Source organism: Pogoniulus pusillus, chromosome Z (genome assembly GCF_015220805.1).
Source record: "Pogoniulus pusillus isolate bPogPus1 chromosome Z, bPogPus1.pri, whole genome shotgun sequence".
Lineage (NCBI taxonomy): Eukaryota > Metazoa > Chordata > Aves > Piciformes > Lybiidae > Pogoniulus > Pogoniulus pusillus.
Window position 1 is genome coordinate 49,775,705 of NC_087309.1, and position 24,834 is coordinate 49,800,538.

At 40.4% G+C, this 24,834-nt stretch overlaps 1 protein-coding gene across 2 annotated transcripts in view; it reads left to right on the forward strand.

The window, feature by feature from the left end:
• The first annotated feature begins 306 nt into the window (after positions 1-306).
• Positions 307-24,834, forward strand: part of AP3B1 (adaptor related protein complex 3 subunit beta 1) — a 179,346-nt gene continuing 154,818 nt past the window's right edge. The window contains exons 1-3 of one of the 2 annotated variants that reach the window (XM_064176486.1): positions 307-483; positions 16,744-16,819; positions 24,215-24,289. In XM_064176486.1, coding sequence (XP_064032556.1) covers positions 353-483; positions 16,744-16,819; positions 24,215-24,289 — 282 coding nt within the window. In that variant the 5' untranslated portion in view covers positions 307-352. Of the gene's footprint in view, positions 484-12,768; positions 12,827-16,743; positions 16,820-24,214; positions 24,290-24,834 lie in introns of those variants that run through there. The other variant, XM_064176485.1, reaches the window with a different exon arrangement.

Here is a 24,834-nt window from a genome sequence, read left to right on the forward strand (position 1 = left end):
ATGAGATGGCGCACAGAGCCAGTGTGAGGCGAAGCTGCAAAGAGCAGCGGTGCCGAGCCGACCCTCCGCTCCTCTGGGAGCCGCGATTCCCCACACACTCCCACCGGGCGGCTGAGCCCGCTGAACCATGACAGCAGCAATGCCCCACCAGCAGCAGCGCGGCTGACCGGCCCCCGGCCGCGGCGCCTCAGCCACACCCGCACGCCGGAGAGAGAGAGGCGAGCCCCGCCCCCGCCGCCGGCCCTGCCCCCGCCACGTGACCTACCCGCCCCGCCGTGCTGGCGCGTGTGCTCCGCTTCCGGGGGGAGCTGCGGGCTGTGCCGCGCCGCTAAGTTTGGCGGAGAGCGCTGACATGTCCGGCACTGCACTCAGCTACAGCGAGCAGGGGGGAGAGGCGGCGCCCGAGCTGGGCCAGGAGGCGGCGCCCACCACGACCCCTTCGGCTCCCGCGGCCTTCGGGCTCTTCAGCAGCGACACCAAAAAGTAAGGGGGCCGGACGGCGGCGGGGTGGGGGAGGGGGGGTTTGAGGGGTGGGTGTCTTGGGGGCCGGGTGGGCCCCGCTCGGGATTGTTGGTCGGGTGAGCAGTGAGCGATTCTGTGGGCGTTAGGGCGGTGCTGGGCTGACGGACGCTGCCCTCAGGCACGGGAGCTGGACGGCGAAGTGAGGAATGCGGCCTCAGGGCTCCTTCTGGGGAGAGTCAGCTCCAGGTGGCCATGGCAAGCAAGCAGTGCCTCGGTTGCTCGCTTTTACTCTCTCATGACTTCATGAAAAGTTCTTCTCATTTCTTTTAGGGTGTTCATAACGAACGAGTAATCGGAAAAGGGTTTTTTTTGGTCGGTCTGTTTCCAAAATGCTTATAATTTTGCCTTTGTTGTTGTTGTTGTTAGCTAATTAGTTATCTAACAGTAGTTAGTCTCCAAATGTGTTAAAAGAAAAAGTGGTCAGAAGTATCTGTGGGAGTTGTGGTGTGGCTCATGGCGGTGTGGACAACTTGAAGTGGGTGTAAGCACTGTTGCATCTTGGTCAGAAGTCAACATGAGGAAATACAGGAGAAAATAACCCAGCCGAAGCAGACAAGAATCTTCAGCTTCTAAAAGGAAGAGTGAATTGAAAGGACAAATAATGTGTCTAAATGGAAAGACCAAGAGGTTCACTAAACTGGAATTGTACCCTAGAACAAATTGGAAATCCATTCTGAGAGCAACCAATAAAAAGCACCATAAACTTAGGTCTTATGTACATAGGAAATCAATCACTTATTCAGTTTTATTGTTCTGTGCAAAGAGAACATCCGTGCTCCAGAAACCTTGACTGATGTGTTTATTTTGTGCCACCAAAGTATATTGCAGCATGAAGCCACTGTTGCTGATGTGTAGCTCTCTAAGACCACATCTGATAGGCCTTTTCAGTTTACCAGAGAGGTCACATTTCTCTTCCCCTGCTAGTCCACTAAATGCTTTGCTTTTTCATTCTGTTTCAGTTAAAATTTTCACTACTTTAGCAGTGAATGCCCCTCTTCTGATGTATCCGCTGTGATTTATGTTGTTTTCACCCATCTTTTCCCTCCTGCAGAAAATAGAGTGCACTTTATTTCTTAACCATTGTTTTGCTGCTCCTTTTCCACTGAGGAGTGTACCCTATTCATTGGTCATAATAGTCATAATTCTCTAAATAACTCGTTTAACCCTAGACTTCAGACTGTTTTGTAGGTGAAATGTAGCCCTCTGCTTTGTCAGATGCAGAAGTTGAAGTGACAAATTCTACCTGATGCTGCCAAATGATCAGGGAGAGATATAGCTTTGGAGTCTTGAGGTGTTATATACACATGTATGTATATGATTGCCTTTCACGATGAAAGAGCCAGAGCAGCTTGTGATGTGTATGCATGCCTTATTAATGAATTGCTCTTCCAGGCTTGCCGTTACACTTAGAGGAATGAAGAGATTATCCATCCTCTAAAGGAAGGGCTTCAGAGGAAAGCAGACATTTATCTCTGTGCTGTTTTGTAGCTGACAAATAATTTCATGTTGAAATAGGAAGTTATCCATGATTCAAACTTGTATGTGTAAGCTCAGGAAGAGACACTCTTCAGAGACGATTATGAAATTTCAGTTATGTGAAAAAAACACTGGACCTAGTGCAAGTGAGGATTATTGGAAGAAAAGCAAACTGAATTGTAGTTTGTTTGGAAAATGCTGTAGTTATTTATCAAGCATATAGCACATATGTCATAGTAGACCACACTGGTAGTAGCTCCAAAATTCAGAGTTTGCTGGTCTTTCTTGATTGTCACTTGACACTGCTGAATATGATCTTAGATATGTGTATGTCCCATATCATCATAGTGTTTCAGTGTGGAGAAGGGTGAATGCTTCTTACTGAAACACAAAATGCTCAGCAAAGGGGCAGATATATAATCTGTGGCCCAGAATGTTCCTGCAGTAACTGTTGGACCAGTGGCCTGCCACTTGCCTGCTGGCAGGTAATCTGAAAAATGTCATATGGTTAAAAGATAAATATCAGACTGTAAACACTTTCTTTAAAAAATCCCAGTCTCTGAGGTTTCTTTTATACCATCTGTCATCTCGTGTTTGTAATGAAGAGGAAGTAAGCCAGAATGCTTCTGAAATAAGCAAATTGTTTATTAGTGTAGATTGTCTTCAGTCTTTCAGCATTTGTTCTATAGAATGGCCCATGACAGGTTGTGCACAGAGGCACAAATCAGTGTCACTAGACTTAAATGTGAAGCCTCAAGTTGACCTAGTAATGAGTTACTCTGTTTTGTTTTCAGCATTTCAGTAGAAATACTCAGCTGAAGTACTTATCTTAAAGTGCTTCTGAGCATCCCTTGGTGACAAAAGCCTATTATATTATTCTCCTGCTAGAGCTGCCTTTTTTACTGCTAGAAATTCTGTGATTTATTCATTAACTAGAAATTCTATTTTCAATTGAAAGTTAATGTATATAGTGTTTTTTCGACATGTTAGTGCTGTTGTTTGGTTGAAACTGTATTGAAAATACCTCACTGCCCCAAAACTTCTGTCATGGTTTCATCTTAAACTTGAGTAAGAGAAAAGCTTGACTACTGGAAAATCAAGAAAGAGGAAATAGTTATGAAGAAGGTTGCTGCTGTTTATTTCAGTATTAGTGTATGCACCATGTAACTGTTAAGTCACATTTCTTACTAGACTATCCAGTGCAATGGAAAAAAAAAGAAAACTAGAAGTTGTAGAAATACAACTTTAGTCTGCTTCTATCTAATAACTGTCTAGATGTTCAGGACAAAAGAAGTAAGGAATGGAGGAGGTTTTTCTAAACTCTGTTATATAAGTTATTATTTGAAACTGTTCTTGAATAGAAGATTTCACAACAAATGTATGAGATTGGGGTAGCTTTTTCTGTTCTGATGGAAGAGGCAAATGTAACTTGTATATTTGATATATATGGCTTTTAAAATCCCTTTTGTTTAGTGAAATCATATGAGATACATCAGAGTTGGATCTTGTGTTCAGAGGATAGAAACTTTGTGTTCGTTTTGTTAAATATTTCAATCATTGACTAATTTAAAAGATCTTAGGTATCTGAAACGAGTCAGTCTAAACTTTTTTTTGTGTGGAATGTGCCCCACTGCATGGCTGGAGATGCCTGTTCTTGCACTTCCTCTTTCCCTCTTCTGCATTTGTCACATGAGCAGACATGCAGTACTCCCATTATACAAGTTATATGGTTACATTTTAACAATTTGTTTTTGTTTTGAGGTAGGCAGTCTGACATGACTGAATTACTGTTAACTGGTTATATTCCAGACATAGGTCACAGAATGACAAAATGATAGGGCTTGGAAGAGACCTCTGAAGATCATCTTTTCTAAGCCCTGTGGTAGAGTAGGATCACCTAGAATAAATCACCCAAGAACATGTTCAGGTGGGTTTTGAATGCATCCAGAGACAGTCTCCACAATTTCTCTGGGCAGCGTGTGCCAGTGCTCTGCTGTCCTCAAAGAATTTTTACCTTTTGTTTATGTGGAACCTCCTGTGTTTCAATTTGTGTCTCTTGGCTCTTGTCACTCTATTTGTTCCATATGTATGTCATTCACACGCTCTACACGTTTGAAAAAGAAGAGAAAGGGTCAGGTTGTATGCCACCAGAATAACAGAGGTAGTCTGCAGCCCAGTATTTGTCCTTACAGGTGTTCTCAGCAGAAAATGGATAAAAGCCAAGGGGTCTTCTATATGTTATGGACAAGCTCAATCCGTCCTGTGTACCTCAACTTATTTCTTCGTGATCTAGATTGATGGAGTCCATAAAAAACCTACTTGGAAGACCACAAAATAACCTGCATATTACCTAAGTCAACAAATGTTTTAATTGTTACACGGTGTACTCTTGCCCTGTATAGTGGGATGGAAAGTCTAACTTCCAACTTTTAAGAAAAGCTGGAGAGATCTTTAGTAACATGAAATCCATCTTAATTGCATACATTAGGGTACAGTTATTGCTGCCTACAGGTAATTGCAGGTTGACAGAGAACTTTAATCTATATTAATTGAATTTTAAACAAAATTTACCAGCATGTAATATTAAAATGTAACAATGATCTATACAGTGTCACTAGGAAAACTAGCTATTGTGTTATCTAAGTGCAAAATTTTACAGGTGAGTCACATGAGTAACATCAGTAGATAGCAATTTATAAGTACAGTATTGAAGCAGATGGCAAAATTTACAGCACACATTTTCAACTTTAGTGATTTGCATCTTTAAACTGTATTCCTGCCAAGCAAAATAAGTTTGTAATTTATTAGACTTTTTTCCTGCAGATCTGGCTTATGCGTTCTGTTGAGCTATTCATCAGAAAACTCAGCAGGGCTGCAAACCTTTCTTTTTTTTTTTCTTTTTGCTGAGATTTGCAAGTCTGTTGCAGAGAGCTGATCTAAGGTAGTGATTTCATTAAGATACTCATTCCCCAATTCTCTGTGCAAAAGACTTTTTCAAATTCATCAGAGCTAAAAACTTGCTTTCAACAGCTGCCAGAGATGTTCTTGGAGTCTTAAATTGATCTGGCTTTGCCCTGGCATATCCTGTTCATCCAGTCATGGAAAGCTTATGCATAGACTGCCATTTGTGAAATTCTTGGAGGAGACTCCAGCCGTAATATTCAAACTTGATGCATCCAGTAGCTCATTGGCACAACTTTCTTTCCCCATCTGTTACAATGGCTCTGTGCCCACTAGTATGGTGATATGCCAGTTTCAGTGGGATGTACAAGCCAGCAAAGATGAATGGTTTGAATGAAATGATGATTCTACAAGATAGAATCTGAACCCTGTCATCAGTACCAGGACAGCAGCTAAACGCAGTGTATGAATATGGACATTGTGTTATTGTACAGCACTTCTGCATCTGGAATGGGTCACATCTTGGGGGAATTGACAGATGGTGAATATATTATTATTTCTATGCACTGGGCACTTATGAGGATGCAAACAGTGAACTACTGATTTGCTGTGATTCGTTGTAGTCATTAAACTCTTTTTGAGACTTTTTCATTTTCATTAGGCAAGTTTCATAGTTTAAGATCTTCTCTGTAGTTTCTATGTCTTTCTTATGTTGTTGTATGTTTGCTGTAGGTGTTTGCTATGATCTGCATCCTGGATGGCATTAAAAATATATTTCTGTAACACTGTCATAGAGATGACACTTGGAAGATATTCTGCTTTTCTGAAGTGTATCATTGTCTATGCCACCCTGCAGTAGTTTTCTTCCTTGGAGAAAACCAGAGGTATTTTGGCACATAAATATTTCTGTGGCATCCTGCTAGAAGATGAGCAGCATTATCATGCTCTTTAACAGTGCTTCTGCAATGTTGTGTACATATATGTAAATATATTAACACTGTTGTTGGTTCTGGTGGTGACAGCACCACCTTTGGAATGATAGCTTTACTAAGCCTCTTCCTGCTGTTTCAATGAAAGCTGGTGCTTCTCACTCCTGTAATCCTGATACAACTGTCAATGTTGCAAGAGTCATCTGGAGATGTCTGCAAATTCTGATCACTGGCCTGAAGACAGGCTGTAAATTGACAAAACTGTGTAAATGGCAGCACTGTAATAGATGGTACTTTTTCAGACTTCAAACTCATCTCTGCCACCAAGGAAGACTTTTCTCTTATAGCATCAGGTGTGGGAGATTTCAGAAGTGATCATATCCATGATTTGTACTTTGAGAGAACCTCTCTTGTTGCTGGGTGAAGTAATGTCTATAGCTACGCTACAGATAGTCTTGGATTAAATCACAGTCTTCTCTGGAAAGGGTTTCAGACTGCTTTCTCGTCTTCCCTGCCATATGGTTAGAGCTTTTTAAACGTTTGCAGATCTGCATTAGTGGTAGTGTCAGCAGCTTACAGGTGTTTATGCACTGAATTTCTTGAGCATTGCTCTGTAGTTTCACTACAAGGATCTATGAAGATGCTTTATTCAGTTTTAACTTTATGCTTCCCTATATGTTTCCTCACTGAGAGGATAAGGCTGTACCTAAGCGGTCATGGAAGTCATCCACTGGGATGATCAGAGGGCTGGAGCAGCTCTGCTATGAGGACAGACTGAAAGAGTTAGGGCTGTGCAGTCTGGAGAAGAGGTGGCTCCGAGGTGACCTTATTGTAGCCTTTCAGTATCTGAAGGGGGCCTACAAAAAAGCTGGAGAGGGACTTTTCAGGATATTGGGGAGTAACAGGACTAGGAGAAATGGAGCAAAGCTGGAGGTGGGGAGATTCAGACTGGACATGAGGAGGAAGTTGTTCAGCATGAGAGTGGTGAGAGCCTGTAATGGGCTGCCCAGGGAGGTGCTTCAGGTCCCACTCCTGGAGGTGTTTAAGGCCAGGCTGGAGGAGGCTGTGGCCAGCCTGCCCTAGGGTAGGGTGTCCCTGCCCATAGTAGAGGGGTTGGAACTAGATGATCCTTGTGGTCCCTTCCAACCTTGACTGATTCTATGATTCTAAATCATGTTTCTAGTCAAGACTATAATTGGTATGTTTCTTCCTGTGGCTCTCAGCTTTGCAGGATGCTGTAGTCATGGTTTTCCTCACATCTGTGGTGTTTATTTTTTCAGTAGCACCTGTGTTTTTCAGATTGAAAAATTAGGGGTGACTGGAAAGGAAATAGATTACTTGTCTCACTTTCTCTTTAAACTGTGGTACAGCTACACTTGTTGCAAAATTATCCGGGTCTCCCTTGAAGTAACAGTTGAATTCTGTGTTGGTGGTGTGAATTTGCAATAGATATGTATAGTGTTATAATGGAAGGGGACAGCAGTACTGAATAGCACCACAAGATGTCATTCAAACAGTTCATGGTATAGAATGAAACACAGTGAAACTGGGATTTAATTTCCTGCTAGAGGAAAAACCCAGAGCAGCATCAACATAAACTGAAATTGCAGCATGAATTTGCTGCTATTTTAGCTTCTATGTTGTATAACTCAAATACATAATTTCTCTTCGAGTGTTAAATCTTGTTTAGAGTTTATATGGTTCCCTGAGTTAGAATATTTTAAGGACTTTGCAGTGCCAGTAAAAAGTTGATTTAATTTTATTTTTTTACTGACAAAAAAAAATTTGGTGGGGGCGCACAGGACCTCCTGTAGGACATCACTGCTGCTCATCTGTGCAGACCAAAGGTTAAGCTGCTCTGGCAGTGTGAATTTTCTGCTTCAAGCCTTGTAACATTCATGTCAATTCAAACTTTGTGTTGTTACATTTCTGTACTGCAGGCAAATAAGATAAGTCTTAGTATGCTGTGTTATGGCTAAAAGTATGTCATCCCAAATAAAGCCTCCTATAGACTGTGAATGCAAGAATGATATTGTAACTGAAAGTATGCAGTGGATAGAGAACTTAAAGCAAGAAATGCATTATTAAAACTGTTGAATGGGATTTCTGTCACTTTTGTTCTCATCTGATAGCAGGTGATTCCATAATATGAAAACTGATGAAGCTTGTTTCCTCCCCTGCAGTGCATTTGTTTGCCATTATGTACATCTGTGCAGTCCTGTAATGCTTTCCTTGTATACAAAGAACCTCTGTATCACCGTGAATTAATTTGTTTAAAATTCCCTTTTCTTAAAGGTTGCTAAAATTGTGCACATGTTTTGGGACACACAGATGACATTCGGAATCATAAATAAATTCTGTTTGACAACTCACCAGGCTGATAAACTGTGAGGAATAAGGATTTTGTAGCTAAGGAATTACTGTTGCATTGAAAGCTGGGCTTCAGTTGCAGTTTCAATACTTAAACATTTTTTGCTAAGAAAGCCTTGTGATTAGTGGGTGGCATTTTTCAGTAAGTGGGTACCTTAGAACTGTAGCAAATGCTGAAAGGGCATGGGTTTCATTTTATGGTTGCTGAAAAGAGTAAGATACAGCAAATGTGTGTCTTACCAGGGTAAACGGTTCTCTTAATAAAAGTTGTTCAGAATGTGTCGGCACAGTGGGAAATAATATGCCACAGATTGTGGATTAGTATTTTAGCATCATTAAAGTTTTATGATGGTAGGCCTATCATAGGTCCTGTCATATTCCCTGCACCTAACATTCAGAAATAGTGCAGAGCCATATGAAGAAAGCAGTGCTTTGAGGCAGCGAGACAAAAGTAGTATCTATCTTAAAGGCTATGGTCATAAAATATGGAAACATAGAAGAAAGTTAGAATTAGAATAGACAGGAGGGGTTGGACTAGATGACCTTCAGACTGTCCTTCCACAGAATCTGAGAATGAGTAATAGGGGCTGGAAGAGACCTGGAGAAATCATGTAGTCAAGCCCCACAGCTAGATCAGGTCACAGAGGAACATGTCCAGAGAAGGAGACCCCACAACCTGTCAACTTGTTCCAGTGCTTCAGCACCCTTAAAGAAATTTCCTCTCAATTTCAGTGAAACCTCCTGTGTTCTAGTTTTTGTCTGTTGCAGCTTGTCCCTGGACATGATTGAAAAGAACCTGTCCCCATCCTCACAACCTCCAACCTTTAAATATTTATATGCATTAATAAGATCCCTACTTCTCCAGGTTAAAGAGACCCAGGTCTCTCAGCCTCTCCAGACGCAAGAGATACTCTAGTCCCCTAATCACTATTTTAGCCTTCCTCTGTCCTCCTTGAACTAGGGAGCCCAGGATTGGAAAAAATACTCCAGATATGACCTCACCAGGGCAGGGCAGAAGGGGAAGAGAACCTCCCTCAACCTGTTGGTGACACTGTTCTTAATGCACTCCAGAATACTCTTGGCCAAGAAGGTGCAGAACTTGACACTTGCACTTGTTGAACTTGATGAAGTTCCACTCCACCCAAGATTCCAGCCTTTGCAGCCTTCTGGTTTGTCAGCTACCCCTCCCATTTTTTGCCATCAACAAACTTGCTGAGAATACATTCTGTCTTTCATCCAGGTTGTTGATGAAGAATTTGAACATGTGTTTACCAGCTGGTCACACCATCAGAGAAGGCTATCAGATTGGTGAAGAACGATTTCCCCTTTGTGAATCCATGCCAACTACTACAGATAATTTTCTTTTCCTCCACACAGAGGAATAAGCTCTTCCATCACCTTTCCAGGGACAGAGGTGAGGCAGACTAGCCTGTAGCTTTCTGGGTTGTCACAGAATTATAGAATCAGCCAGGTTGGAAGAGACATTCAAGATCATCCAGTCTAACATATCAGCGAGCCCTATCCATTGAACTAGACCATGGCACTAAGTGCCCCATCCAGTCTTTTCTTGAACACCTCCAGGAACCTCTCTTGACAGCCCCTTCCAATGGCAAATCACTCTGTCTGTGAAGAACTTCCTCCTAACATCCAGTCTGTATCTCCCCTGGCACAACTTGAGACTCCTTATTCTGTTGCTGGTTGCCTGAGAGAAGAGACCAACCTCCACCTGGCTACAACCTGCCTTCAGGTAGTTGTAGAGAGCAGTGAGTCATCCCTGAGCCTCTTTTTCTCCAGGCTAAACAATTCCAGCTCCCTCAGCCTCTCCTCATAGGGTTTGTGTTCCAGGCCCCTCACCAGCTTTGTCACCCTTCTCTGGACACATTCCAGTATCTCAACATCTCACTTAAACTGAGGAGCCCAGAACTGGACTCAGTACTCAAGGAGAGTACCTGTGTTGACCAGTATTGAGTACTGAGGGAGGATAACCTCCCTTGTCCTACTGGCCACACTGTTCTTCACAGTATCACAGTGTCACCAAGGCTGGAAGAGACCTCACAAATCATCAAGTCCAACCCTTTACCACAGAGCTCAAGGCCAGACCATGGCACCAAGTGCCACGTCCAATCCTGCCTTGAACAGCTCCAGGGATGGCGACTCCACCACCTCCCCAGGCAGCCCATTCCAGTGTCCAATGACTCTCTCAGTGAAGAACTTTCTCCTCACCTCAAGCCTAAATTTCCCCTGGCACAGCCTGAGGCTGTGTCCTCTTGTTCTGGTGCTGGCCACCTGAGAGAAGAGAGCAACCTCCTGGCTACAACCTCCCCTCAGGTAGTTGTAGACAGCAACAAGGTCTCCCCTGAGCCTCCTCTTCTCCAGGCTAAACAATCCCAGCTCCTTCAGCCTTTCCTCATAGGGCTTGTGCTCAAGGCCTCTCACCAGCCTCGTCGCCCTTCTCTGGACATGCTCAAGCATCTCAATGTCCCTCCTAAACTGGGGGGCCCAGAACTGAACACAGGACTCAAGGTGTGGTCTAACCAGTGCAGAGTACAGGGGCAGAATGACCTCCCTGCTCCTGCTGACCACCCCATTCCTGATGCAGGCCAGGATGCCATTGGCTCTCCTGGCCACCTGGGCACACTGTTAGCTCATCTTCAGCCAGTACCCCCAGATCCCTTTCTGCCTGTCTGCCCTTCAGCCACTCTCTACCCAGCCTGTAGTGCTGCTTGGGGTTGTTGTGGCCAAAGTGTAGAACCCAGAACTTGACCTTCTTAAATCTCATCCCATTAATCTAGGTGCAAGACCTTGCACTTGGCCTCAGCCCTCCTCTCCAGCCTGTCCAGGTTCCTCGACAGATGCCATCCAGTCTTATGAACCACACCACTCAGCTTGGTATCATCTGCAGACTTCCTGAGAGTGCACTCAATCTTACTGTCTGTATCACTGATATAATATAATACAGATATAACGAACAGCAGTGGTGCTTGTGCAGACACCATTGTCACCCATCTCCATCTGGACATTGAGCCATTTACTCAGTGTATGTGATTATCCAACCAATTCCTTATCCACTGGACAGTCCACCCATCAAAACCATATCTCTTCAGTTTAAAGAGAAGGATGTTGCAGGAAACTGTATCAAAGGCTTTACAAATGTCCAGATAAATGACATCTGTTGGTCTTCCCTTGTCCACTGACATAGTTAGACCATCTTGATGATTTCTAGTGCTGTCCCCCTGGACTAAGGGAGAGTCTTTCTTCCTCCAGACTTTCTCTCTCATCTCCAAGGACTGGGGTCCCTGAGGCCTGGTCTTATCAGTAAAGATTAAAGGCAAAGACGACTTATGGTAGCTCCACCTTCTCTGTGTCCTCTGTCACCAAAGCTCTCGCCTTATTCGGCGACACATTTTGCCAGGTGCTTCTTTTCCTGCTGATGTGCATGAAGCCCTTCTTGTCCTTCACATCCTTTGATGGAAGTACTTTTAAGAGGAATTGAGCTTTCCTTGTTACAACCCTACATATCCTGGCAGTGTTCCTATATTCCTCCCAAGTGGCCAGTCCATTTTTCCACATACCCTGAACTTCCTTTTGAGTTTTTCGAACCTCTGCTGCTCTGTGTATCTTCCTCTGATCAACATTCTCAGCAAGTGATTTAAAGATAATGTCTTTGTTTTATTTTTCCCTATCAGGAAGTCATTTCACCTCTTACTGTTAAGGAAAATGAGCTCTGAGATGATATAGTTGCTTTTACAAATATTGGAGTTTTCTTCACCTGCTACTGTTGGGACCATTACTGTCATGCTTCATAAAACTCTGTATTATTCATAAAATATCAGATTATTCTTCTTGAAATCTGATTTTACTGTTGAAGTAATAAAGCTTTGATTTCAGTCATGTGTATTACGTGCCTAACTGTAGGACTTTAATTACTGAAACTTTTAGCAGTAAGAGGCAAAAGTATTGGTGCAGCTGGATGGTTGCTGGCATTTTCCTGAGTTCCTGCCAGGTGGACTTAAATGATAAAGAAATTATTTATCTAACATAGTGTACTGAAAAACTGTCACTTCAGAATAACTAATGAGTATGAACAGAGTGTGAGGCTTGCATTTACGCTTTCTGTTTTGAGATTTTACTTAAGGATTTTACTTAAGGATTGAAATTCCTTTTAATCTTCTTGATGCTTAGAAGATGACATTTTTTTTTGTACTGTACAATAAACTATATCAAGAAAGACTGAAATGCTTTTGCCTTTCCCATTGTTCATTGATAAGGATTGTTTTTGGAGGGAAATGACCTTTGAAATCTGCGTAGAGTATTTGTTTCTAGAAGGTGAAACAGAGAGGGGGTGGGTATCCTGTTACTTGATAAGGTTTTCTTTTTTTGTGTAGACCTCAGTCGTGGCAGGCAAGCTTGTCTGAGTGCAGTGAATTCTTTATTTTCTTTTTAATACTATACTAAAAAATGGAACAAAATTCTACAGTTCTGGATAAAATAATTGAGATGTCTTCCACTGTTAAATCAGCTCTTAAAGGGCGAAACTTTGAAGTTACGCTGAAACCATATCTAACTGTAGAGGAAGAAAGGCTTGCAACATCTGATCTGTGTGAATATATGGAACAATATTTTACTCTGTAAGTATCTAACATTTGCTAAATCTTGATTATAATTTGCTAGAAAAAAGTAAAAAAAACAAACAAAAAAACCCCAAACAATCCTCCCCACTCGAACAACCATAAATTCATGTAGCAGTTAATTTCCAAGTGGATTCATCAAGAACTTATGGGGGTTTTACAATTCTCTTTCAGCTGTCTTGCTGCTTTTCACATAGGAAAGCAAGGCTGACAGTAAGCAGGTATTTGTGACTTAATTTCTTTGGTTTGTGTCTTCCCTGTTTGAATTTGAAAAATAGTTTGATATTTTCTGTAAGGAGTCAGAAGTATGTATCATCATTAAATATTTCTGTCTACGTGTTCACTCGTCTCTTTTTTCTGACTTTGCATTTGTTACCCTTACATATCCTATGATTATCTGCTTTTGTCATCCCCAAATTCTGGACAGCATGTACTTGAATCTTGTGCTGCATAACTGCCTCTCTTTTTGCTAATTGATCCTGAAATAGTTGTTATTCCACATTTTCTACTTCCTCGCTTCAAAAGAGATTAAAAGGTAAAGAAAGCAAATTGTTTAAAGTATGTTAGGTACAGCCCTAAGTCAGCAAATATTTGATTGCTGTTATCGAAACTAAGGATATAGAGCTGATGGAAAATTACAGAGTGGCTAAAAGGAGTGTGAAGATATAGAGGTGAACACCAACATGTTTGACATAAAATCAGAAAACCAGAGAGCTGAGTGTGGTAAGGCTTTGATCCTAGGAAGCTGAAAGGAGAGAAATTAGAAAAGATCTGTGAAGTCACAGCAGTGGTGACTTTTTTAATAGCTGCCTACTTCGTGTGGTGTTACTGGATGTTACCTGCTTGCCAGGAAGACTGAGGCAAGTTACAGACATTAAACTGATCTCAATAATATGCATAACTATGGAACAAAGCTGAGGTAAGAACTACAACTTAAAGGAGTGAAGTAAGCAGTTAAATAAACATAGCAATGTAAGACTGTCTGTATGTTTGTCTGAACACTTCCAGGAGTAACTAAACCCACTAAAAGCCTTTGAGTGTCACGCAGATAAGGAGTTCCCAGTGATATTTGGGAAATTGTGCTAAAGCCTTTGAGTGTCATGCAGATAAGGAGTTCCCAGTGATATTTGGGAAATTGTGCTAACACAGGCATGGAAATCTGTCTCGGTTCTAATTTAAATTTCCAGAGGCTCAAATAAATTTGATAGAACCAGTAACAGTTTTATAGAGTGCTCTTCTCTCTTCTTTCGGGAAAGAAAGGGATTAGATGGAGAGAGAGAAAAGTAAGTACACACAAATAAATGAATCTCACTCGATTTGGATGTTAAAAAGAAAAGCTTAACAATAACTTAAAAGTATCTGAGATAGGGAAGTTACAAAGTGATAGGGAAGGGGAAGCAAATACAAAAGGTACAAATACAACCCGATTTTTATGATGATGGCTTTGTCCACCTCGTCGGTGGTGGCCATGTGGTAAAACAGAGAACCAGGAGCAGGATGGTGATGGTGGCAAGCACGGAGGCAGGGAGTGCAGAGAGAGAGAACCGGAAGTCCCCCTGCTTTTATAGCTCTTTAGGTGGGAAGGGGGAATGGGCTAACCATGAATCACCTGGTAGTGTCCAGACCCACCCCTGGGGAGGGGTCAAGGCCACCTAGGGTCAGGTTCAAGGTCACTCCCCCTGGAGGGTTAACCCTATACAAAATCAAATAATTTCACTTTTTGTTTTAAAGAGACTACTTAAATATTTTACACTGTCAAGTGAAGGCATTATTGGGACACCTGTATTAGGTTGCTCCTCTCATGAAACACTTGGTTTCGAAAAAAACACATAGACTTCAATCTGATCTTGCAAGTAGGTATCTGCATCCTGAATTTTGTATGTTTTTCTTCTGGCTTATTAGGAAAAAGTTTTTTTTTAAACAAATCTTCCCTACTTGGTTGTTGTCCTTACATTTGTGGGTTATACTGAAGTGTATGGCCAATACAGATTTCTCATTCAGAGGTGGAAAGCAGATGCAGTACTGGGTCTGAAAATCAGAAGAAAATCTCTACTAGAGTGACTGTGTCTCTTGCAAGTAGGAAAATGTGAGGAGAAAGTTCTTCATGAGAGAGTCATTGGACACTGGAATGGGCTGCCCGGGGAGGTGGTGGAGTCGCCGTCCCTGGGGCTGTTCAAGGCAGGATTGGACATGGCACTTGGTGCCATGGTCTAGCCTTGAGCTCTGTGGTAAAGGGTTGGACTTAATGATCTGTGAGGTCTCTTCCAACCCTGATGATACTGTGATACTGTGAAAAAAATAGTAACTTTTTTGTCTCATTGCTAATTTTGGTTATGGCTTAAACCTCTTTTTTCCTCCCCAACTGAAATTCTGAAAGCAGTGATAAAACGGAATATATTTACTGATTTTGCATTCACTTTAAAAATCTTACCTGGATGTATTGAGTCTCATTGAGGCAGTGTTAGTTTTCCTCTTAACCAGCCCTCGTTATGCTGTTCTTTTTATTGGAAGCTAGAAAGCTGTTGATAACATGCCAGTGTTATGGCTGCCAAGGAGTAGTGCTCCACAGCACCACATCTGTCTCCCCAAAATTCCCCCCTTGCCAGTAGGCTGGGGGTAGGCAAGGTGTTGGGAGAGGAGGTAGCCCCATTGACTGAAGGAGTATTCCATAATGTATGACATCTGCTCAGCAGTGAAAGCTAAAATAAATGAAGAGAAAGTGGGTATATTTGTGTGGTTACGACGTTTGTTTTCTGGAGCAACTGCTGTGCTTACTGAGGACTTGTTTTCGGGAAGTGACAACATTGCCTGCTGATGGGAAGTAGAGAAGAAATGTTTTGTTTTCCTTTGCTTCCACACAACGGCCTTTGCTTTTGCCTTTGTATTGATTTATGAGAGGTTTTTTCATCTTATTTTCTCTTCCCCACCCTGTTCTGCAGAGTGGAGTGATAGAGCAGCTTGATAGGCATCAAGGTCAACCCACCACAGTGGATTTCTGTGTTGTTCTTCAGTATGTGAAAACCAGCATGTTTGTAAACTTGAAAAGTTTTCTAAGTTCTTTGTAATATTGCAGGTTTCTCTTCTTGAGCCATCATCTGTTTCTATTTTTAGTAGTTGGGCAATCTTGGCAGTACAAAAGACTGTTTCTCTGAGGTGTTTTCTTTTGGTAAACTTTAATGAGAGTCTGTAAGTGCAGTTAAACTGTGAGTTGAACTCTTTGCATCTAAAAAGCCAAGCAGAGTGAGGTTTGTTTGTGACGTCTAATAAGAAGCTGTTTCTGCAAAAGAATGCTCTTATTTTGTGTGAGAATTTTATTTCAGTTGTGAAGACTGCTTGGGTTATACCTGTGTCTAGTCATCAGGGTATCCTAATCTATGGCTTGTTGAACAGCTGTACTACAGACCTGATGCTTTTTTAATGCTGAGGACAGGAGATAACAGTTTACAGTCCGTAAAGGCAGGTGAAAACATAAGGTTATGTGCTCCATTCTCGTTGAAATTCAGACCATACTGGAGTTAGCTATTGGGCTTTCAAGTGATTTACATAAGCTGATGGTACTATTTTAACACAAACGTGTCAGCCTCAGGCTACTACATCTTAGCATTCACTATGGGAAAGATGGAGGAGCAAGTCTGTTGTTGGTTCAGACCGAACTTTTACTTCAAGACTTCAGCCTTCCAGCCACACTCAGCTAACTTGAAGTTGCACGGTCTTGTATTATTATTAGTATTTGATAGATTCAGTTACTGAGTACTCCATTATGTTGGGCCATCATGCTAACAAATACGGTTTCAAAGTGCTGAAGAAGGAACAGTGTTTCACCTTATGCAGCTAAATTGAAACAAGACTATAAAAATGGTATTCTGGTTTTATTTTTCACTTATTCTAATTGATGCTCTACTGTGTTTCTGCCATAGAAATGAAGACCTAAAGCAAATGTTGGAAAGCAGTAAAGACTCTGCGAAACTGGATGCTATGAAAAGGATTGTTGGGGTATGTGATTTAAAAAGAAATATTTCTTAGAGTATCTGTTTTTAAAAAAATATTTCTTGGATGTGAAGACTTCACTTTACAGATTCTGTATCAAATCAGAACCTGAATCTCTTAAATGGTGTTTAAAAGCTACTGTGATGTTTTTAATTTAGAATTTTGTGCAGAAATTGATGTATTCAAATATGCAGTTATGTTTTTTTAAAATACTCAAGTAACAGTGCCAACATACCTGCAAATCAGTGTTTACAGTGGGGAGGCAAAACCTTAAAGAACGAGCAATTCCTTCAGTGAAGCTTTGGTTGCTATCCTAATTTAGCAGAAGGGAAACAACAGAAATGTACAGAAGTAAAGTGACAAATTGTGTTTATTCTTTTTACTTTTTTGGATTGTATAAAGTTTTTTTAATTGAATGTTATGCCTTTATGTTTGACTAAATATTTTAGATGAAATGTGTACCCATAGAGGTGATTAGATGGTGTTTAAACCCTATAAACTGAACGTCACCAGGTTGAGAAAGTCCCTTTATTTCTTCTAAAAAGTGTTAGAAGAATGTGCTATGGAGATCTGCTCAGTGTCCGCTTTGCTACTTTTTTGGCGGACTTCTGCATTCCAGTGATTGTTCCTTCAGACTCCTCTGAGCATGCCTTTTTATTTTGCTTGCATTTTACATGGACTAATCCTGTCCAATCGTGTGTTGAAGTCAGATACAGGTTGCATCATGTGATGGTGTTCTTCCTTCTGACTCTGGAGCCAGCAATTTCTCCCTTCGTTAGGCTTTAACAGTGAAAATTTTGGTCAAGTTTGTTGTCATCTTCTCTTGCCTTTGATTGAGACATCAATTGCCTGGATAACCTATCAACTACTACTTCATAACATCTCAAATTTCTGTGTGTGCATGTTTTTGGTTCATCTTGTCCAACATAGTGAGAGTTGTTATGAATAACATCTAGTAATGAATGATAAATATTACTTTTCCAATATGAATATTATTTATTGTTTATTAAGATTTAAAAAAACACTCAATTGCATGAAATTAATTTGGATTCTTGGTCGACAGCAAGTATTTTCAAAAAGGGTATTGATAGTCACAGAATTAAAAAGTTTAAACAGTCAGAACTTGGAAAATAGGAACGTGTTAAACAGGAATATCCTAACTACACAACGGACATTGCCAGCTGTCACAAGGTGGACCAAACATTCAGTGAGTAGCAGAAATTGGCCCAAATACTCATGACATTCTGTTTTCCCCAGGTATGATAATTGTACAAAGATACTTCCAAGAACTGTGATTATGAGCCTGAGGGTAAAATACAAAATATTCCAAGGCAGAGGGAAGGAGAACATACTGAGTTGCTGTAAGCCGCTGCTGCTGCCAGCAACTGTGGCTGCTGAGAATAGTTTTGCTGCAAGTGGAATCCCAGTTAATAAGCTGCTAACTGGGGAAGCCGCTGAGGGATTCACTGGGGAATCACCCTAACTTTCCAGTCTGTACAGGGTTAACCCTTCAGGGGGAGTGACCTTGAACCTGACTCTAGGTGGTCTTGACCCCTCCCCAGGGGTGGGTCTGACACGACCAGGTGATGGTTAGCCTACTCCCCCTTCCCGTCTAAAGATCCATAAAAGCAGGAGGACTTCCTGTTTCTCTCTCTCTGCACTCCCTTCCTCCGTGCTTACCAGCATCACCATCCTGATCCTGGTTCTCTTTGTTTTACCACGTGGCCACCACCAACAAGGTGGACAAAGCCATTACCATCAAAATCTGGTTGTATTTACACATTTTGTATTTGCTTTCCCTTCCCTACCCTCTTCTAACTTCCCCACCTCAGATACCTTTATAATTTATTGTTAAGCTTTTCTTTTTAACATCCAAATTGAGTGAGATTTATTTATTTGTGTGTGCTTTCCTTTCCTCTCTCTACATCTAATTCCTTTCTTTTGGGAAAGAAGGGGGAAGAGGGAAGGGTACTCTATAAAATTGTTATCAGTTCTATCAAATATATTTGAGTCTCTGGGAATTTAAATTAGAACTGAGACACAGTCTAAAAAAAGCTGTAAAAAGCTTGGAGAAAGGCTGAAAGGTTTGGAGAAAGGGAGGCTTTTCAAATCATTCCCCTATTAAATAATTTTTTTTTAAAATCAAGCTGGCCAATAGGCACAAGTATCAGAAGTTGTGGCCAATGAATTTGAAGTATTGTGTCTCATGTGGCTACACATTTATTCCCATAATGGAAGTAAGGCACATGCTGGGTTGCATAATACACCCTACAGGTGGTGCTGGGCGCCTACCACTTAGGGCAGCCTTACTGGAACCAACCCCCTATTGTTTGTTTTGTGTGCTCCTCAACTCGACTCCTGGACCCTACAACAGGAAGGGGAGGAGGAGCAATGGCCAAACTAGTCTAGCAGGATTCATGCCCTAGACAGTGAAGGTCTAGCATGTAGAGATGCTGTTGAAAGAAATCACAGGCTTTGTAAATGCCGTGATTTCAACCTATGGCAATTGATATTCCTCTGCTGTGGGAAAGATTGATGGAAAGGTGCCTGCCTTTTGCTTTCTTCTTCAAATAGGTCACCATATCATTGTCTATATTTGGAAACTATTGCAACTGAATATGTGTGTATCTATGTAGGGAAATCAAAACTATTAAGTCAGCTTTAATCTTCAAGGCTTTGCTAGGTGAATTTTAAAGGGATAATTTTCCACTTTCCTAGAAATAATGCTGTCATAAATGAGTATGCTATGAGCAAATGCACATATTAGAAATGCCTGCTGCTGCTACATATTAAAGAAATACTTGTGAAGAATTGATTTTAATTTTCTGAAAGTATATAACGCCATGAAACTAGAGTTGTCTAGTTAGCACTGATATCTGTAGTCCTTGATGGTCTTAAGCTGAGGTAATCAGGATCAGGAGATCTTCAGCAAGAGAAGGCAGAACTGAATCTAAGCATATAATTTCTTCTGCTCCTCCATTTGCCATTTCCAGGATTTTATCCTCTTCTAAATTCTAAGCACTATGCAGTGATGCAAAAGCACTGCATTCCCAGATGACAGCAGGCACCTCCTGATTTTAGATATTTTTTCATTGCTCAGCTACTGCTTTTCTTAAAGCAGAAACAGCCTTATGGCATGTAATTTTGATGATTACCTGGCTGCAGGCGAGTGGTTTAAATATTACTGGGTCCTCTGTTTTCAGTCTCTTCCATATTTTCAAGGTATTTACTGTTACCTTGTGTTTCCTGTCAGATGCCTGGTACCAACCTTTGGTTCACCTAACAAGCTTTACAGACCAAGTCTGGGACCTTACACAATTCGCATTAGGCCTTTTAGCAGTGGTGGTAATATTCTTGATGTGGCATTGGAGAGACTGCACCTGTAATGCTGTGCTCTGCACCTCACCGCAAGAAGGACGTTGAGGTCTTGGAGCATGTCCAAAGAAAAGCAACCAAGCTGGCGAGGGGCCTTGAACTTGAATCTTGTGAGGAAACTGAGGTTGTTCAGTCTTCAGAAGGGGAGCCTGAGGGGAGACCTCATCACCGTCTACATATATCTCAAAGCAGGTTGGCCATAGTGGGAGCTGGTCTGTTCTCATATGCAACAAGTGATAGTACAAGAGGAAAGAACCTCAGTTTGTGCCAATGAAGGTTCAGGTTGGTCCATAGAAAAAAATTATTCACAGAGAGGGTTATCAGGCCTTGAAATGGGCTGCCCAGGGAAGTAGTGGAGTTGCCATTCCTGAAGGTTTTTGAAATGACACATGAATGTGTTGCTAAGGGACATTGTTTAGTGGTAATAGCTTATTAGTAGTGGAGGGATTGTGAGTTCTAGGTGAGTGTTTGGATGTGATGATCTTAAAGGTCTTTTCCAACCTCAACAGTTGTATGAAAGATAGTTACTTATTACCAGTTGTGTGCTTGCATTTAAAGAATTTTAAGGAATGAGATGTGTTTCCAGAGATCAAAGGCATCCTCTGTCCTTAGTGTTAGAGGAAAAAGCAACTCTATTGTCAGAGTATTTTTAATGTGTCTCAGTGGAGTGCTCTATTTTCACTGATTTTAGGAAGAGGATAAAGCTGTGTATACAGTAGTTTTCTTGCTGTTTTTAGTAGACTTCAGAAGTCTAAACCTTCTTTTGTCCACATAGGTGTGATGGAAAGAGAATACTGCTTATGGCTCCTTTTGCTGCCTTTTTTTTTTTTTGTCTGTTAAGGTGTTTTGAGAACTCTTCTTGGGAAAAGGAGATTAATTACAGATAAAAATAAATCCATTTTAGAGATGGTGGCTTTTAAGAACATAATTTCAACCATATGAATAGTCTAACTTTGTGCCTCCACTTCCTCTCTTAAATGAAGATGTCTTAAGCTTGCCTTTTGCTAAAGTGTGTATGTGACTTTAATGATCAGTGATGTCTCTCTTTTTCTGTTCTTTATTCTCACTTTCTCCAGTCTGTGCTATTTTTTGTTTCTTCCTTATTTTATGGTACGAATATAATAGTGATCTCTGAAGATTACAAGTAACACAGTTTACAGGTTTATTCTACTATATGCATGAAATCAGAATAGCTGATACTTCTTCTAAAACATATATTGATATTACGGCAGCCAAGATACATTGCTGTTGAGTTTTGAAACTTGTCTGGACTTCTCTGGAGAATTTTGTCCCAAGGATTTCAGAGCATAAGTTTAGGAAATTAATTCACATGTCTTATTTTTTCATAGAGAATTTAATCCATGTGTATGTCTCTCTCATGAGAAAAAAAAAATTGTATACCCTAAAATTATGTAACTCTTATTCAGGAATGAATATTTATTCTTGCTCAGGAACTCCAGGTATGTTAGAAAACACAATTGAGAATATTTAGGCACTGCAACAAAACCTGCATGATAGACTTTAGTCTTGGATGGGACCGTTATGTTCTTTCAGGTTAATGATCCATGGGCTAAGGAGGATTTACTCTAATCATTATGACTTAATGAATCAAAGTACACTCTTTTGAAAGACCCTGAATACATATTTACATGGTACACTGGAGCTATTATGGTTGATTGGTTAAATAATGCAAGTAATGCATAGAGTCATACGGTTACAGCCTATCAAGATGTCTAAGGATGATCCCTATCTTTGAATAGTGTAACTTCTGTAGTATCAAGATGAGATGACTGATAATATTTTATTCTGTGATACTTCTATGCACATCTTGCTACCAAGTTTTATTTGACCCTGGCCATTGTCAATCTGACATTTATTGCAAAGACCCAGCCCTAATCCTGACAGCAGTGCTTTTGTTTAGACTTAGCTAAAACCACTTGAAACCAATACAGTGAGCACAATTTTTAGTTTGTCACTTCCTGTGCTTTGATACAGCTTTAATAAATAGTTTAAGATGTTACGTTGGTTAAATTGAATTGTCTTCTTGCACAACTTCTCTTAAATCCATTTTCAAAGGTTTACTCGTTAATAGATTGAATTGCAACAAACTTCTAACATCTTTATTCTAACCTTATCTGAATGTGCAGTTTGTCAAGGTATTGCCCAGGTTTCTGTTTTCTTGGCTTTTTTTTTTTTTGTTGTTTTGTTTAATGAGGTGCTAGTTCTTCCCTTTAATATATTTTATCAATGAAATAAACAGACCTGTGAGTTAGGAATATGAAGTTTAACCAGCTGTATAATGTAGAGTAATGGTGGAAATGTGAGATGATTATGAACAGCAGCAACTGTGGTTGCAAAGCCTATGTGCTTGGGTTGGATCCCTGCATATTTGCTTGGTTTTAGTGATCTCTTGCCCATTCACATAATCTTGCTGTTTGTCTGAATCCTGCTCTTGACCATAGGTAGTGGTGCTCTGAGTGCATAAGTCATCACGGTTTAACATGACTACAAAATGCTAGGGGTTGCAGCTTGGTATAAAGTACTGGCAAACATTCTGCTGGATTTAGTTTTAAGAAATAAGAGTTGTGCAGTGTATAATGAAATATTTTACTTCTTCTGATGTACTTGATGTCATATAACTTCCTCCTGTGATGGTTTGAGTGTTACCTGCCCCCCCACACTTTCGAAAATCATCCACACTAGACTCAGCACCTCTGGAATTTGAAGGAAGCTTTATATTTACAGCTTAGCACAATATACAAGCAGATATTTACAATATATATGCAGTTATATACAGAAATATACAAGTTAAAAAGCAATACAGAAACACAACACCCCTCCCAGAAACCTGAGCCTCCAGGAGGGGCTCACAACCATTCTTCTACCTTCTTCCCACTCCTCTCCCTTCCCCCAGATCTTGCCTTATATTCAAGGAAAATTTGGAGGGTTGGCTTGGGAGGTCAGGAAGCAGATGGATTAGTAAAGCAGATTAGGTTAGAAGGAGAAGCTCAGCCCAAAGCCCAGAAAGAGAGCAACTCTGTTATCTGCTGTTTGTGTTCTTGTTCTTACACATCTCAGCAAGCCTCTGAGTGAAGTAGACATCACCATTGTTTTCTTTTCACAGTCTGTAATCTAGTTTTTCTCAGCAAAACGTTCTGGCTAGGCTCAAACTAGCACACCTCCTTAAATGGTTCATACAAGGGCTGAAGCTAAACTGGAATATTGTTTGCACTCTTTGTTGAGACAGTATTTTTCTTCCGTACGTGCCCTAGTTCAAGTTTTCTCTGAGATCAGATATGAAAACTTTCTTCCTTTAAAAAAAATACAAATCCAGTGGGTTGACTGATCTTGCTTTTAAAAACTTTTTCTTATTCTGTATAAACACTTTAAGGCCTTTCATGTTTAACTTGCTATGGAAAGCCAACTTGCTTTGTTTTTTAAGTGCATTATCTGCATTTGATTTTCATTGTATTGGGGTTTTATTTGTGTGGTTTTGGGTTTGTCTTTTTATTTTTTACCTTTTTTTCCCCATTAGTTCTGTCACATACTAAGATTGTTCCAGGGCTTAAACCCATCATGAGTTACACAAGTTTTGTGTTTATTTGTTGGGTTTTTCAAGTGTTTTCATAGTGGCTCCCAAGAGGTAATTCTATAAAGATTTTCAGATTATCAAGTTCTTCGTTTTAAGTAGTTTTTAAAGCATTAGAAATAATTTGCAGTCTGATATGGTAAAGTCCAGTTCATTGATTCCAGTCTCCAAACCTGTAACCAGCTAGTACTCATAAAAAATGAATTTGATATACATTAATGGAATAAATTATTGACTTACCTCTTTTTAAAAACAAAAAGACACAAACCAGAACAACACCCTCAAAATTACGTGAACAAACACACTGACACATGCTTACACCATAGTGAAACAACCAAAAAGCAAACACTGAAAAAACCCAGAAAAAAACCCAACAAACTGCTTGAAAGAATAATATTACTACATTATTAAGATTTGCTGTTTTTCTTTTTCTCCAGATAATTGCAAAGGGAAAAAATGCTTCTGAGCTGTTTCCTGCTGTTGTGAAGAATGTTGCCAGTAAAAATATTGAGGTACTCCTATGGCTCATTAAGCATACTGTTATGGAAGATCTATTTACTAAAGTTTTATCTGATTGTATCTGAATCCAGCATAAACTATAAAATTTCTAGTACTTTTAAAATATAATTTCTCGGGGTTTAGTTGCAGTGATGGTATTATGACAACAGTTTAAAGCATAAGTAAAGGAAACTTGCTGGGTGATTTGGAGGGAGGAATAGTAACCATTTCCATGTAAAAAATGGATCAGTTAGAAAAAGCTTGTGTAATTGTGGTTGCTCTGAGTTACTATAGTTTACTGGAGAGATCCTGCAGCTTGCAAAATTTCAGCAGAGATTGTACTACATTGTATTTTAAAATGCCTATTACAAATCAAGGTGGAGAGGTCAGGTCTGGATGAAGAAGTTCTCACTCTTGTAATATAGATTCTAGAAGTGAGTGTTAGGATTGCAGAGTGAGATCCCTGTGACTTAGAGAAATCTTTATGTGAATTTTTGGTTAGACAATATGTTATCTTATTTATTGTCTTGGATTTAAAGTAATTTTCTTTCACAGTCCT